The 16,434-nt window shown below is 41.4% G+C and overlaps 1 protein-coding gene across 2 annotated transcripts in view; it reads right to left on the bottom strand.

The window, feature by feature from the left end:
- Nucleotides 1-16,434, bottom strand: part of rasa2 (RAS p21 protein activator 2) — a 169,446-nt gene that overhangs the window by 9,230 nt on the left and 143,782 nt on the right. For both annotated transcript variants that reach the window (XM_033031950.1, XM_033031949.1), the window contains exons 20-21: nt 5,007-5,089; nt 781-998 (exon numbers count right to left, since the gene is read on the bottom strand). In XM_033031950.1, the coding sequence (XP_032887841.1) occupies nt 781-998; nt 5,007-5,089 (301 nt within the window). The remainder of the gene's footprint in view (nt 1-780; nt 999-5,006; nt 5,090-16,434) is intronic.

The following is a 16,434-nucleotide window of genomic DNA, read 5'->3' as shown; positions in this document are numbered from 1 at the left end:
CCCTACTGTGGAATGTAATTAAGAATGTAATCTAGCCTAACCTTATTCATACCTAATCCAATTTAAAGCATTAATGTTGGTTTCAAGTGTAAGTTAAAAGACTCGCTACAGTATGCACCAGATTGCACAATTTCAAGCTGAAAAATGCAAAAGCGCTTCAATGTTAGGAATGTACGCTCCCTCGGTCTTGGTTACTGCACTCCCTCGCAATTTCTCACTCTCAACTCTCACCCAATGTTGGCAGCCCTGCTGGTTGTTGAAGAGAAGTTGTTCCTTAAACGTCATGGATAGGTGAAAAGTTGCACAAGGCAGATGGTGAGGAAGTTTGAAGAATTAAAGTGACAAACAGGGGCTTAGGTTGGGAAGGGGAAGTGGAAAGGTAAAGGCCAAAGCTGGTAGGTGATATATGAAAAACAGATAGGGAGGAATAATGGTCATGTGGAACTAAGTGGGAAGGTGGTGTAAGGACAAGTTATGCACTGCCTGCAGGGGCAAGGTATCAGGGGACAGGAAGGAGTGAACAGATTAGGGAGTCAGAGAGAGAGTGTTCCCTGCAGAAACCAGAGTGGGGTTGGGGGGACAAGGGGAATGTGTAGTTGGTGGGGGGGTATCATATAGGTGCTGGTGGAAATAGTAAAGTGTGAAATGCTGGGTGCAGCGACTAGTAGGGTGAAAGGTGAAGATCAGGGGAATTCACTCTCTGGAGGGTAAAACAGCAGACATGTGGGAAATGGAGGAAGTGCATGCCAATCCCATTTTTACTCAAAGATAATGACTTACCCAATACAGCTGGTGCATCCAACTGCTTTCTCATCCGTATTTTTGCAGCACATCCAGCTTCCAGATAAAAAAGCACAAGGATGGTAAACATGCAGCCTCTTATGATTGCAACGGCTTAGCCTGGTGATGATCTCAATCCATTCATTAGCTTCTACACAGTTACTACCCTGAACATAAAGTGGTCTTTCAGGTCTGTCCACATTGAGGATTTGAAACATCTATAAACAAAAATCCAAATGTTTACTGTTAAGCAAAACAGCTTTCAGTCTTTGATTCAAAATGGCTGAAGCAAGGACAACTCATAATGAAATCTGCACTGCTTCTGAATGCAATGAGTTAATTTTCTATTGAATTTAACCAAAGTGAATTCTCACTAGAAGTAAGCAACTTGAAATTGTATTTTATAAGAGGAATCAAATGCAGAAAAATGTTTTAATACAAGGGTTAGACAATAACTGTGTGTGGATTAATTGAAAGCATCCCATGCTCAAAACTTTACTGCAGAACACTTAGTAGCAAGGTTTTCAGGTTTGGGGAAAGGACCAGTCATAACTTCAACAATATTCAGATGTTAGCTTACTTTTATCAAAGGATGAGGGTTGATCAGACTGGAGACGTGAACAGTGATATCTCCCCAGTGATGGGACACAAATAATCACAGAAGATAACTGCAAGCAAAGTTGAAAATAACAGCAAATACGTACTTTCCTTTTGTCAACGGTGGTACACCTCCCTTGCCAGCTCCTCAGATATTGATATTCATTATTTGTGCTGAGCATAAACTGGGCAATATCCAGACTCAGACTGATAAGTGGTAAGTAACATTCCTGCCATCTTCAAGAGAACAGATCCACCTCCTTAACACCAATTGGCAGATTACAGAAGATTGCACTACTCCTTGCTTGATGAGTGCAGCATCGCTGACATTCAAGAATTTGACACTTTCTGCAAAGCTGCCTGTTTGTCAGCATCTTATCCAGCACCTTAAATATTCAATTCTTACCCAACCACAAGTGCAACATGATTGCAGTTGCAAGATGCACAAAATAACTCACCAAAACCTTCTCAACTGTACCTCCCAACCTTGTGATCATACATGGTCAGATTGATAAAAAATTCCTCTCTCACGCAATCCTAACTTGCAAATATTTGATTTTCATATCTTGATTAAAATCCTGGAACCCCCCCCCCCCCAACAGCACTACAAAAACCTTTCAACACACAGACCCCAGCACATTGAGAAAACTGCCACCACTTTCAAATTTAAGGATGATCTCAACATTGACACAAACCTAGAACGAATGTAGAAACATTTTCAAAATACTGCCATCGATTAAATTAATTTCTATGGCATAATGATACAATTTAAGAGAAAAAATAAAAATAGGTAATTTGCTATAAACGGTGATGTTTCAAAAGCAGAGGGAAACGTGAATTGGATAATTTGTGTAAAAAAGTTGCCCCTCCTATTAAATCTTCCCCCCCCCCCCCCACCTTAATCTGACACAATTCATCTTGTAGACATATTCCATTTAGTGAAGGATCATTCTTAAATGGATTTTATCATTATTCTAACATTCTAATAAAATAATACAAGATAAACTGCAGAAAGTGAAGGTTTGTCAAAGCAATGTCTACCAAAGCAAAGGCTTGGTTTGGTATGGTTGTCCAAGTAATCAAAGTACAGTGCATTGAGAAATTATTCAGACCCCTTCACTTTTTCCACATTTTGTTGCGTTACAGCCTTATTCTAAAATGGATTAATTTCATTTTTTTTATCAGCAATCTACACACAATAGCCGACAATAAAAAAGCGAAAACAGGTGTTTAGAAATTTTTGCAAAATAATTAAAAATAAATAACTGAAATATCATATTTACATAAGTATTCAGGCCCTTTACTCAGTACTTTATTGAGGCACCTTTGGCAGTGATTACAACCTCAAGTCTTCTTGGGTATGACGCTACAAGTTTGGCACACCTGTATTTGGGTAATTTCTCCCATTCTTCTCTGCAGATCCTCTCAAGCTCTGTCAGGTTGGATGGGGAGTGTTGATACACAGCTATTTTCAGGTCCCTCCAGAGATATATTCGATCGGGTTCAAGTCCGGGCTCTGGCTGGGCCCCTTACGGACATTCACAGACTTGTCACAAAGCCACTCTTGCATTGTCTTGGCTGTGTGCATAGGGTCGTTGTCTTGTTGGAAGGTGAACCACCGCCCCAGTCTGAGGTCCTGAACGCTCTGGAGCAGGTTTTCATCAAGGATCTCTCTGTACTTTGCTCCGTTCATCTTTCCCTCGATCCTGACTAGTCTCCCAGTTCCTGCCGCTGAAAAACATTCCCACAGCATGATGCTGCCACCACCATGCTTCACCGTAGGTATGGTATTGGCCAGGTGTTGAGCGGTGCCTGGTTTCCTCCAGACGTGACACTTGGCATTCAGGCCAAAGAGTTCAATCTTGGTTTCATCAGGCCAGGGAATCTTGTTTAGGTGCCTTTTGGCAAACTCCAAGCGGGCTGTCCTGTGCCATTAACTGAGGAGTGGCTTCTGTCTGGCCACTCTACAATAAAGGCCTGATTGGTGGAGTGCTGCAGATATAGTTGTCCTTCTGGAAGTTTCTCCCATTTCCACAAAGGAACTCTGGAGCTCTGTCAGAGTGACCATCGGGTTCTTGGTCACCTCCCTGACCAAGGTCCTTCTCCCCCGATTGCTCATTTTGGCCAGGCGGCCAGCTCTATGAAGAGTCCTGGTGATTACAAAGTTCTATTTAAGAATGACGGAGGCCACTGTGCTCTTCGGGACCTGCAATGCTGCAGAAAGTGTTTTATACCCTTCCCTAGATCTGTGTCTCAACACAATCATGTCTCGGAGGTCTACAGACAATTCCTTTGTCTTAATAGCTTGTCTTTTGCTCTGACATGCACTGTCAACTGTGGGACCTTATATAGACAGGTGTGTGCCTTTCCAAATCATGTACAATCAATTTAATTTACTACTTGTGGACTCCAATCAAGTTGGAGAAACATCTCAAGGATAATCAATGGAAACAGGATGCACCGAAGCTCAATTTTGAGAGTCACAGCAAAGGGTCTGAATACTTACGTAAATGTGATATTTCAGTTATTTATTTTTAATTATTTTGCAAAAATTACTAAACACCTGTTTTCGCTTTTATATTATGAGGTATTGTGCGTAGATTGATGATAAAAAAAAATGAATGTAATCAATTTTAGAATAAGGCTGTAATGTAACAAAATGTGGAAAAAGTGAAGGGGTCTGAATACTTTCTCAATGCACTGTATATTAAGCAAACAGAACTGGGAACTAATGCTGTCCATTTCATTGTCTGTAATTCCTAACAAAAAAGCCCAAATCCCACGACCATACTCCATTCCACATATAGACAAGATGCACTGTTCCAGACATTAAGCGATTGCACAGGCTAGATGCAGGAAAAATGTCCCCCACGTTGGGGGAGTCCAGAACCAGGGGTCACCGTTTAAGAATAAGGGGTAGGTATTTTAGGACTGAGATCAGGAAAAATCTTTTCACCCAGAGAGTTGTGAATCTGTGGAATTCTCTGCCACAGAAGGCAGTGGAGGCCAATTCACTGGATGTTTTCAAGAGAGAGTTAGATTTAGCTCTTGGGGCTAAAGGATTCAAGGGAGATGGGGAAAAAAGCAGGAACGTGATACTGATTTTGGATGATCAGCCATGATCATATTGTATGGCGGTGCTGGCTCGAAGGGCCGAATGGCCTTCTCCTGCACCAATTTTCTACGTTTCTACATTCAAACATAAAGCCGGTTCCACCCACTCAAAAAGGTTTGAAAAACTCAGAAAAGGTTGAACACTCCAATATACTTTAACATACATTCCTAAACATATTTCTAATAATGAAGAGCTAATGCAAGCAGTCCCACCCATTCATTCCAAAAGCCAAAGACTAGATGTGCTAGCTCGGCATTGTTTGTTGAATCCACAACACAAGAACGGTGCAGTTTGCCTAAAGCCGTGTTCCTACTCTGAACTCTCCACGTGAAGTTCAGCAACTCGGCAGTCAACCGCCCATTGCTGAATAGCTGACAGAAAATTGAGGACTTGCACATCCTGCTGAGATGTTTCCAGCATTTTGTCTATGTATATATATATATTTAAGAAAACCAAAACATTGTTTAATCAGATGTACTTCCACAAGTTAATTTAGAATGTAATTGTCACTTACATTTTTTCTGTTAAAGCACCTTTCTTCAAGTTTCTCGACTGCAATAATGTTCTTAATCAGAATGCTGTAGAGGGACTCTTTACCTGTACAAACAGATTCAACACATGTGGTTAAGATTCACCCCCTAGTATCTTGAAAAAAGTAATAAACTGTTGTATATGAGCTGTGGTTCAGCTTCTGCTTGCTCACTTCAGAGAAAGAAGGTGGTGTGTTCATGCCCTGCTCTATAGATTTTAGCTAAAACATTTAAGCGTAGCAACCATGTATTAAGCGTAACACCATACTATTCTCAGGTGAGATATTAAACCAAAGTTCTGCCTTGCTCTCTTAAATGAAAAAATATTCCATGTAACGATTTCAAAAGTATCTAAAAACAAATTACCTGGCCATTACTGGGGTCTACTCTGTGTATCATTTAATTGCCATTTCCTACATTATATCAATGATTATTTTTCAAAAATACTTCAGTGGCTAATAGTGTTAGGAAATATGGCCTATGAATACTTGTTCTTTTTCAATAAGATTTCATTCAATGAGAATTAGGTAACCAGTAAAACTACAGTAATCACCAAATAGGAATAATTATGGCAGTATTTTTCAGAGCAAGATTGCTGCGAAAGCACCTCTTACTTACAAGGCAGATGTTGCAATGATTGATAGTTTGCATATTTCCCATACCTTAATGCTTATCATTTAAATCAATATACTGGTGAGTTAATACATGCAGATTCAGTTAATAATTGTAGTGATTGCAGGTCTATTTCATTTAAAAAGTACATTACATCAGCTGTCAGATAAAGGCTTCAGAGAAAACATCAAAGCCAACATTTGTTTCCTAGTTTACAATCAGATTTTACGGCTGACAGTTACGCGACAGGCCGGTGGTGCGTGAGAATTTCGTGCAGGACGAAGTCCACATTCCTCCACGCCACTCCATACTCTCCTCCACACCACTCCATGCGCCCATCCCCGCGCTACCCACACCCTAGCAGGTCGCGTAAATGGCGCGCGAAAGACCGCCAAGTGGGACAGGCCCTTATCACTCTGCCTCAGCTGATTAAATCAATACTCCTCCAGCTGCCATACCAGTCTGCAATTGGTGATAAGAGGATGCATGCAAAAGAATAATGACTCATTCTCAAAAAATGATACCAAATGCAATTTTCTTGGAAGGATAATTTTCCATTCATAGATGATAGACTACAGCTCTGCTTTCAATACTATTATCCCAAACAAGCTCATCTGCAAACTCATGGAACTTGAGAGTCAGCAATCCCCTCTGCAACTAGATCCTTGACTTCCTGACCAACAAGCAGTCATAGGTGACAAATCATCCTCTATGTGATAATCCTCAACACTGGCACCCTACCAGGATGTGTTCTCAGCCCCCTAGTATACTCCTTATACACTCATGACTGTGAAGCCAAATATCAATCTAACTGATTTACAAGTTTGCAGATGACACCAACGATGTGGGCCGGATATCAAATAAAGATGAGACAGAATACAGGAAGGCGATTGAGAACCTTGTAACTTGGTGCCAAACAACAACCTCTCCCTCAAAGTCAGCAAGACAAAGGAGATTATGATTGATTTCAGGAAGCGAAGCAGTACACACCCCCCCGGTATACATTGATGGTTCTGAAGTGGAAATGGTCAAAGGCTTCAAGTTCTTAGGAATAAATATCACCAGCAATTTGTCCTGGACCAGCCACATTAAAGCAATGGCCAAGAGAGCACACCAATACCTCAACTTCCTTAGAAGGCTTAGGAAGATTGGCATGCCTCCAACAACCGTCAAAATGCACCACAGAAAGCATTTTATCGGGATGCTTCGCAACATAGTTTGGGAACAGCTTCATTCAAAATCGCACAAAATTACAGATTGTTGTAGACATAGCCCAGACCATCAGGCAAACCAACCTCCTTTCCATTGACTCCATTTACACTTCACGCTGTCTTGACAGGGCCACCAGCATAATCAAGGACCAATCTGACCCCAGACACTCCCTCTCTCCCCTTGCCCATCAGGCAAGAGATACAATAGTTTAAAAATGTATGCCTCCAGATTCAGGGACAGTTTTTTACCAGCCGTTACCAGGCAACTGAACCGCCCTCTCACTAGCTGGAGTGCGGTCCTGTCCTCCCATGTACCTCATTGGAGACCTCAGAACTATCTTTAATCAGACTTTATCTTGCACAAAATGATATATCCTTTATCAGGTATATCCCCTTGTATCGGTACACTGTGGACGGCTTGATTGGAATCATGTATAGTCTTGTCGTTGACTGGATGGCAGGCAACAAAATAGCTTTTCACTGTATCTTGGTACGCCTGACAATAATAAACTAAACTAACTGTTGAACTGACAGCTCAACATTCCTTGTGGAGATCAAGTATTGTATTCACACCTGAAACACACACTATTCTGTTTGGCATAATAAATTATAATGTGCATCTGTGGAAGGAAAGTGTTTGTAGTGAGCAAAAATTACACTGTTGGAAGAACTCAACCGGTTAAACAGCATCTGTGGAGAGAAAGTGGTGGTCAATGCAGTCGGTTAGACCCTTCATCCGAATCATACTGGTTCATAAAAGTTTCATTTAGTTTAGAGATACAAATGAAACAGGACCTTTGGCCCACCGAGTCCATGCCAATCAGCGATCCCCTTACACCAGTACCATCTTACACACCAGGAACAATTTACAATTTTTACCAAAGCCAATTAACCTACCAACATGTACTTCTCAGAAATGTGGGAAGAAACCCACATGGTCACAGGGAGAACATACAAACTCCATACAGACTGCGCCCGTAGTCAGTATCGAACACAGGTCACTGGCGCTGTAAGGCAGCAACTCTACCACTACGCCACCATGCCGCCCAAGCAGGTGCGATAAAACAGTCAATCTCTGGCTCATCAAGCTACTACCATTAATGAGGCAAAATTATTATGTTCAGATCAAATTCCAGCAGTGCTAAAATGTAGAAACAAAGAACTGAAATGCTAGTTTATATCCAAGATAGCCACAAAGTGCTGGAGTAACTCAGCGGGTCAGACAGCATCTCTGGAGGAAAAGGATGCACCAATATTTTAGTTGCCATGGACTCCTGTAGGTATTAAACATCTCAAGTAATTTCAACTCTGTCCATGTTTTAAGAAATTAAGACATTGAATGTTGGAAACAGCAGGTCTATGGAAAGAAAGAAAGGAAGGTACCAGGTTGAAGACCCTATTGTCAGAGCTGAGAAAGAAAGAATTTGCAGAGAAGATGAGGAAGGGAAAGGACAAAGGGAGTATCTGCTAATGACACCCTGTGAAATGTTACATGGAGCAAACACGGTAATCTACATATACACACCAAATGACTGAACTATCTGGTAATCTATTTTTAATTACCATGAAGGCAAAACGATGCTCAGGACACTGAAGATGGCATGCTCTTTCTTGGAACAGATATTGGGAGGTGGTGATGGTGGAAGGGGAGGGAGTTGGAAAAACAAGACATTAGTGCAGCAACACAATTTATAAAACAATTGCATGTTCGTATAAGATGTGTTTGGTAGCTCTTTCTTGGAGCCGATATTGGGTAGTGGTGGTGATGGAAAGGGTGAGGGTTGGGAAAACATGATATTAGAGCAACAATTTGATTTAAAAATCTCTCATGGTAGTGTAAGAGGTGGTCGGTTATGTTCTGCTGCTGAGGTAGGTTTAGGTTGTGCAGGTTGGTTCAAGAAGCTGATAGATGTAGGAAAGTTGCTGTTCCTGAACCTGGTGGTGTGGGACTTCAGATTTCTGAACTTCCTGCCTGACTGTAACAAAGAGAAAGAGGGCATGGCACAGATATCCATAATGATAAGATGCTGCTACTTGAGACAATGCCTCATGTAGATGCTTTTTCTGGTGGGAAGGCTATGGTTGTGATGGATCTGGCTGTATCCACTACTTTCTGTAGCCTGTTGTGTGACTGTGCATTGGAAATGTCATGCCAGGGATGGTACAACTAGTCAGGATAATTTCTATAGTACATCTGCAGACATTTCTCAGATTATTTAGTGATATCTCCTTACACATCTAAGGAAGTAGAGGCTTTCTTGCTGAGTAAATCTGTGCTGTGGCCAGGACAGGTCATCCAAGATGTTAATGTCCATTTCTTCTCTAATATATTTCTTTACAAAGAATCTGCAAAACTAATCTGTTAACTTCTCGATCTATCCTATGATTGGGGTTACAGCTTGTATCCGGGTCATAATTTTGCTGCAAACTCCTGTCAATTTGGATTGCCACCAATTCTAATACTACATCGCTAATGCAAGAAAAAAGTCCTCATCTGCAAAACTGACAAACATTTCCTATCCCCACCCCCAGGTTCCGTTTTTGCACCATACTGATAAGCAGCTGTGGCATTGGAAATGCCAGTCACTTGTTGTTTTGAAAAGCAAAGAATAGATCATTCGCAGTTGATTCAATAACCAATTCGCTTTAAATTATTATCTATATGCTTTCCCAACAGGGAATGTTGCATTAAATATTCTACTTTTCAATGTTACTAAGTGTAGGTAGCTCTACTACAATATATTTGCAATCCTTGAAAAATGTCATTAAAAAATCGTTATAAAGCCAATTGTGTCCAGAGGAAAGAGGTTTTCAGACTTGAACTTAGTTATTTTTCCTGGAATATTTCCAAAAATAAAGGTCCTTTCAAGAGCAACAAGTTTATTTTTGTTACTAAAAATACAAAAATCTATATGACACTCTGTTTAATAGAGTATTGTTGCACAAGTGTCTACAGAAGTGATCATTTACCAATTTCAATTGCCATCTACAGCTAAAGTAGATAGCTATGTCCTTTGAATGTAGAACACTACAGCACAAGACCAGGCCCTTTGGTCCAAGATCTGTGATGTAAATACCATGAAATCAAGACAAGACTCATCTGCCTGCACATAATCTATATTCTTCTAGTCCCTACATATCCATATGCCTATCTAAAAGTCTCTCAAATCCCACTATCATATCTCGGAGACGATAGTGTCCTACAGAGAGGCTACGTGGAAACAAGTTATTTGTCCCTGCACATTTTTTCTGTTTTGTCAATTTCCAAAGTAACTTTTTAGTGGTTCTCACGCTCCTGATCAAAAACGTGTTACAGTCAAATTGCCTTGTGCAATGCATATATTTCCTAATTCCTCGATATTGGGAGGTATGGCATATGGTTTTTTCTCTCCAAAAGATTGGATTCAGTGAGAATTGGGCACTGAGGAACTGTCTTAGCTTTTGCATTCTCTTTCATGTTTTACAGGACCTAATTTCTCCAGCAAGCTCATGCTCATGAGAGCATAGAAATGAGAAATCCCCCATGAGACATCAACAATAAAAAGGTCAGAAATGGTTTGGGGTCATCCATTGAAGAGTAAATCTTTAATGGCACTTTTTCACTGATTTACTGCTAAATAATCCATTGACCCAAGGATATGGTCTCAATCTTTCCAATTAGATTTAGTTGGAAATTTGAAAAATGACTTCCTTTTCACTCTGCGTTTCCTTTTTTTCTCATCTCTATACCATTCTTCACACAATTATAAATTCAAGTCAATGTACTTGTATTTCTTGACTTACAAACACTTTTCAGTCCAAGTGGTCGAGAAGAGAAAAGTTACTTTACATTCCCACATGGGCTCTAATCCCTGCAGGAGAGTTGCTGTCTGACAGCAGCAGAGAGCCAGATTCGATCCTGATTATGGGTTTTGTCTGTATGGAGTTTGTACGTTCGCCCTGTAACATTTCCTCACACATTCCAAAGACGTGTAGGTTTGTAGGTTAATTGGATTCTGTAAATTGTCCCTAGTGTGTAGGGTAAAACTAGTGTATGGATCATTGGTTGGTGCGGACTCAGGGGGACGAAGTAGCAATGTTACAAAATTTTAAGATTAAAAAAATCAAGTCTGCAATTTAACCCATCAGATAAAGCATAAAAATAAGTTTAATTTGACACCTAATTCACTTTCATATCTCAAGTATTTAAAAAGATGGCCATTTTCATACTGGGAAATGAGCATCTTGTTCCCTATTGATTTTCTATGGACATAACAAAAAAGCTGTGATCGTGAACAGTCAAAAGCCCATAACTTTCTTAAAAATTAAGAGAACTGAATGAAATTTTCAGTTATCATAGATTGAAGCATTCTGAAACAAATATAAAATTATCTTACTTGGATGACCTGAAATTAAAGCATATAATTAGTTAGTTACCTAATTGTAGCTAATTTCAGACTTCAATTACTAGATCTAAACATCTATCCATTTCTTAATAAATGATTAACATTTTTAAATAGCCTAAATGTCCAAATAATATTCACAAATAATTCACAATAAAACATGATTTTAAAATCTCATTTACATTAATTTATAGACAAAATGGAAGGAATTTAGTGTTCAATTGCTGTAAATTAAAGTCCATTTTAAATCAGCTTTCCAGTGGGTCCCTGTGGAACGCGCTGGTTTAGAACGTTCACATTGCGGTAGATTTGTGCCCCAAATGCCCAGAAAAATACTGCGGGATATAATGGGCCCAAAATGAGCTACTCGCAATATTAAACTTTGTATAAAGGGATCTTTAGAAGCCCTTTTTAATGTAAAAATATACAGCATACCTTCAGATATTTGCTTTATGAGACCCTGCGGTTGCTGGTGTTCGCGGGTTTAGAGATTGATTTTTAAACTACTATAACTATTTTACGAGGCCTTTAAAACTAATAATAGCTTTTGCGACGGGGTCTTTCAGCGATTTTCCGTTAATAATTAACTAGGCTGAACATCTTCGATTTGAACAGCCTAGAGAAAATCGCGTTTTAAACCCGCCCCCCTCTAAACGGCGCCAAAATCGCGCACACCGCAGCGGCAGATTTTCAGCGACGCTTCAGGTAGGCTTTGCAACATACCTAGACGAAGGACCTGTTTTCATGCTGTAATTCTAAAACTAAAACTAAAATCAAAAAACGAATCTAACTGTCACAAATGAGCATTAAAGCCCACAGAATAGTTAATGCATCGGTGTAGATGCAGGTTCAGTAGTGATCATTTGTTGCTCACCACATAATCTAGGCCTATGTTTTGTACAATTTTGGAACTGTATACTAGAAGATGATTTGCTTTAAACCCTTTCCAAAAGTGCCACTTTATGTAGGAACTGCAGTTTATTCCATGAATTTAGCAATCATCCTGCAATAATTTCACAAAATGGCAACAGCTTAATGTCCCATTCCCTGATGCCTACACACATGCCATTTGCCAGCACAGGACACAAGTTGGCACGCACAGGCGGAACTCCTTCATAGTGGGTTTTCAAACCCAGCTGCTGACAGCTTGTTCCAAATGGCAGATTGGAGGGTAAACATTGCCATCTGCGGTTTAGATTTTGCACAGCAAGGTACATCATAGCAATGCTGAGACTGTACCAATCAGGTCTTTGTTTAAATTCACTGAAAAAACATAAAATTAGTTAATCTGGACTTTTAAGACGTAGCAAAACATGTTAGGCGTCTAAAGTTCAAAAATACCTTAGAACATCCCAAATCATTGTCACTAACACAAAAGCATTTTCATGGCGCCGTCGATGGCTGCCTCGCCAACGGTCTGTCTCGTCTTTTTCTTTCTTTTAGTTTGTTGTAAAATGTATGTTTTAGTGTACTTTTAGTTTTGCATTATGTGGGGAAACTTTTTTCATCTCTTTCCTCGATGGAGATGCAACTTTTTTCATGTCGTATCTCCGTCCGCACTGCGGCCTAACATCGAGGAGCTGGCGGCCTCATGCTGGGGACCGACTTTGTGATCTCCAACCGCGGGAGCCTGCAGGACTTAACATTGTGAAGTTTGCGATCCCTTTGTCAGGGATTGACTTCAGGAGCTCAACCGCGGGAGCCTGCGGACTTTAACATCGTGGAGCTCGCGGTCCCTAGGTTAAGGATCGACTTCGGGAGCTCCAAGCCGCAGGAACTTCGTTCGCCCCGACGCGGGAGCTTCGATCGCCCCGACTGCGGATGGTTCGACTCCCCCGACCGCGGGAGACAAAAAGATAAGACTTTATTGCCTTCCATCACAGTGAGGAATGTGGAGGAGCCTCTGTGGTGGATGTTTATGTTACATTTTATGTAGTTGTGTGTCTTGTTGCATTTTTGTTATGACTGTATGGCAAATCAAATTTCTTGTATGTTGCAAAACATACTTGGCTAATAAATTACGATTATGATTATAATTTCCTTTTACACCCAGGATGCAAGATCAAATTAAATAAGAAATAACAGCGATTGGCCTTTCTGATCCTTCACACTGGCTCTACTTTTCATTAAGACTGACGTCCTTTTTTAGCACCACATCACTGCTCAATATCCATAGTTTGATTTACTAACACCCAGAAATCTATTCAAATCTGTTTTAAATGAATAAAATGGCTGTGCAACAACAGCTTTTTGGTGTTGAGAATCCACAGGAACATCACTCCCCCGAGTGAAGAAATGAAACTTCATCCAATACAACGCAGTCAACTTCTTATTCTGAAACCTTGCTCCCAGTCCAAAACTTCACAGTCACGAGAAATATCCCCACTGCATTTTGCTTGTCAGGCCCTTTTGGAATTTTGTATGTTTGATGAGATTTCATCCAGTTTTTTAGAACTCCAAAGAATACTGCTGCAGAATACTCCATTACTTCTCAGTCGCGGCGCTGGTGAACAGCTGCGGCTCGCCTGCAGTCCGTTTGTCTTTACTTTTTTGTGCTGTTTTTTTTCGTTTTGTCTAGTTAAGTTTTTGGTTTTTAGGTTGCGTTTATGTGGGGGGTGGGGGGTTGAAATGGGGCTTGCTGTCTTGCCCTTCGGGGGAATGCGCTGAGGCCTAATGGCGGAGCTGGCGACCTCGAGACTCCGGAGGCAGAGCCAGTCAGGACTCACCCTGGGCTCGCTCCCGTGAGGGCGGCCCAGCTCGGGGCTGGAACGGCGCTCCCGTGAGGGGCTGTGACGCTCCCGTCGGAGCGGCCCATCCCGAGGGTGGAATGGCGCTCCCGTCAGAGCGGCCCAGCTCGAGGGTGGAATGGCGCTCCCGTCGGAGCGGCCCAGCCCAAGGTGGAATGGTGCTCCCGTCGGAGCGGCCCAGCTCAAGGGAGGAACGGAACTCCCGTCGGAGCAGCCCAGCTCGAGGGAGGAACGGCACTCCCGTTGGAGCGGCCCAGCTCGAGGGAGGAACGGCACTCACGTGAGGGCGATCCGGCTTGGGGCTGGAACGGTGCTCCGGTGGCTGGGACGGCGTTCTGGCGGCTATGACCTGAGTCCGCGGGCCAGCGGCTGCTTCCGCTGGACTGGAGGGCGGCAGCTTCGACCACCCCGGCTCGTTTGCGGGGTTCGGTGAGCCGCGGGACTGTTTGTGCCATCGCCCGGTGGGGAAGCGCCTCAGCGCAGAGGGAGAAGAGGAGGGAAGAGACTGCAGCCCTAAGATTTTTGCCTCCACCACAGTGAGGAGGTGCTTGGAGGATACACTGTGGTGGATGTTAATTTGTGTTTAGTGTTGTTTATTATTGTATGATTGTATGTATGACTGCAGGCACGAAATTTCGTTCAGACCGTAAGGTCTGAATGACAATAAAGAAATTCAATTCAATTCAATTCAATAGGCAAACTACATCCCTGGCACCAGGCCAGTGAATCTGTGCTGCATTCTCTCTATGGTAAATATATCCTCCCTTCAGCAAAGAGATCAAAACCGCACACAATACCTCTGATGTGGTCTTACCAAGGCATTTCCTTGTTCATGTGTTCAACTCCTCTCAAGACGAAGGTTAATGTCTAAATTGCCCTCTTAGCTTCTTCTGCACCTGCATGCTGCCCCAATAGTACACCAAAGAACCTTTGAACATCAACATTACTTGGTCTCTCATTGCTTAATAAACACTCCACTTTTTGTTATATGCACCAAAATAGATAACTTCTCATTTTCCCCACATTATATGCCAAGTTCTTGTTCATATTTCCTCGAGTATGATTTACAACTTGCTCTATGCTTACAATTCTACCTGACTTTGTATCATCAGCAAAATTAAATATATGATATTGGGCTCCCTTAACTAAATTATTGATATAGATTTGAAAAATATGGTGCCAAGCACAGATTCCTGCAATACGCCTACCATTCCTAGGTTCTGCTCCATAACTGATTTGCAAACAATGTCACCATATTAAACTCTAACCTTGTGGATCAATCCCCTGCCCAGCAACTTACTGAAAATGTTCCACTGACCTAAGGCTGATATAAGCTCAATCATCCCAGAGTCACAAGGGATGGCATATGCAGGAATCTTGAGCAAAGCACAAAATGCTCAAATAGCTCAGTGGGTCAGGCAGCATCTGTGGAGTGATAGATAGGTGACATTTCGGGTTGGGACCTTTTCTCAGTCCATTCTTTTGCTCTTACATCTTTCTAACCAATGGGGTCATATTTGTTACCCTCCAATCTACAGGAACAATTCCAAAATCCATATAATTTTATAAAATGACAGCCAAACCCCGTCCATTATCTCTAAAGTCAGGCCTTTCCCCCCCAAAACTCTGGGATGCAATTCTGTGAAGAAAGAATTGTCTACTTTGTCATTTCCTAGATACTTGTAAACTGGGAGAACCTTGTTAACGTCCACTGCCAGGCCCATGCTACCAAATTTCAAGTAGTTGATCTTTGGCGTCAGTTGCCTTGCATTTAGCTTATTTCACCACAAAATAATTGATTTGTATTTAAATGAGGGGCCACAATTAAGTAGTTTGCCAATTACACTAAAAGTGAAAATGTAGCATGGAAAAATGGCCTAAGCTGCGGAAAGACACAAACGAACTGGTCACATACGCAGAAAAGTGGCAAATGGAATCCATTCCGGGGAGGTGCAAGGTAATGCATTTGGGGTGGGAAAACAAACTTAGGTATTACATGAGGAAACTAAACAAGGGAACAGACTGCACTTGCATCATCTCTGCAGCAAGATAACACGTCAAAGATAAAATGGCATAAAAAATTATAGGCTGTTGATTGATGACCTACAGCATAGAAATTATATTAAATGTGCAGTGTTCTAGGGGCTTCTTAAATATATGTGAAATATGTGACATAACAGCACAAATCTCTATATCGCACACCTCTGGTCACAGGCGTCCAATCTGAAAAACAACTTTCTGCTACCACCCTCCTATACCTACCACAAAAAACAATTTTGCATTTGAGTATCTCACTCAGCCAAGATTCCATGTGATCTCACTTTTCTGACCAGTTTAACTTGCCATGCCCACATCAGTCCTCTGGTCACCTCTTCAAAAAAGATTTTAATACACTTGTAGAATCTCTTTGGATTCTGTTTACCATATCTGCCAAGAATATTTTATGGCCCCTTTGCCTTC

Source organism: Amblyraja radiata, chromosome 13 (genome assembly GCF_010909765.2).
Source record: "Amblyraja radiata isolate CabotCenter1 chromosome 13, sAmbRad1.1.pri, whole genome shotgun sequence".
NCBI classification, from domain to species: Eukaryota; Metazoa; Chordata; class Chondrichthyes; order Rajiformes; family Rajidae; genus Amblyraja; species Amblyraja radiata.
This window is presented reverse-complemented; position numbering and strand designations above follow the sequence as displayed.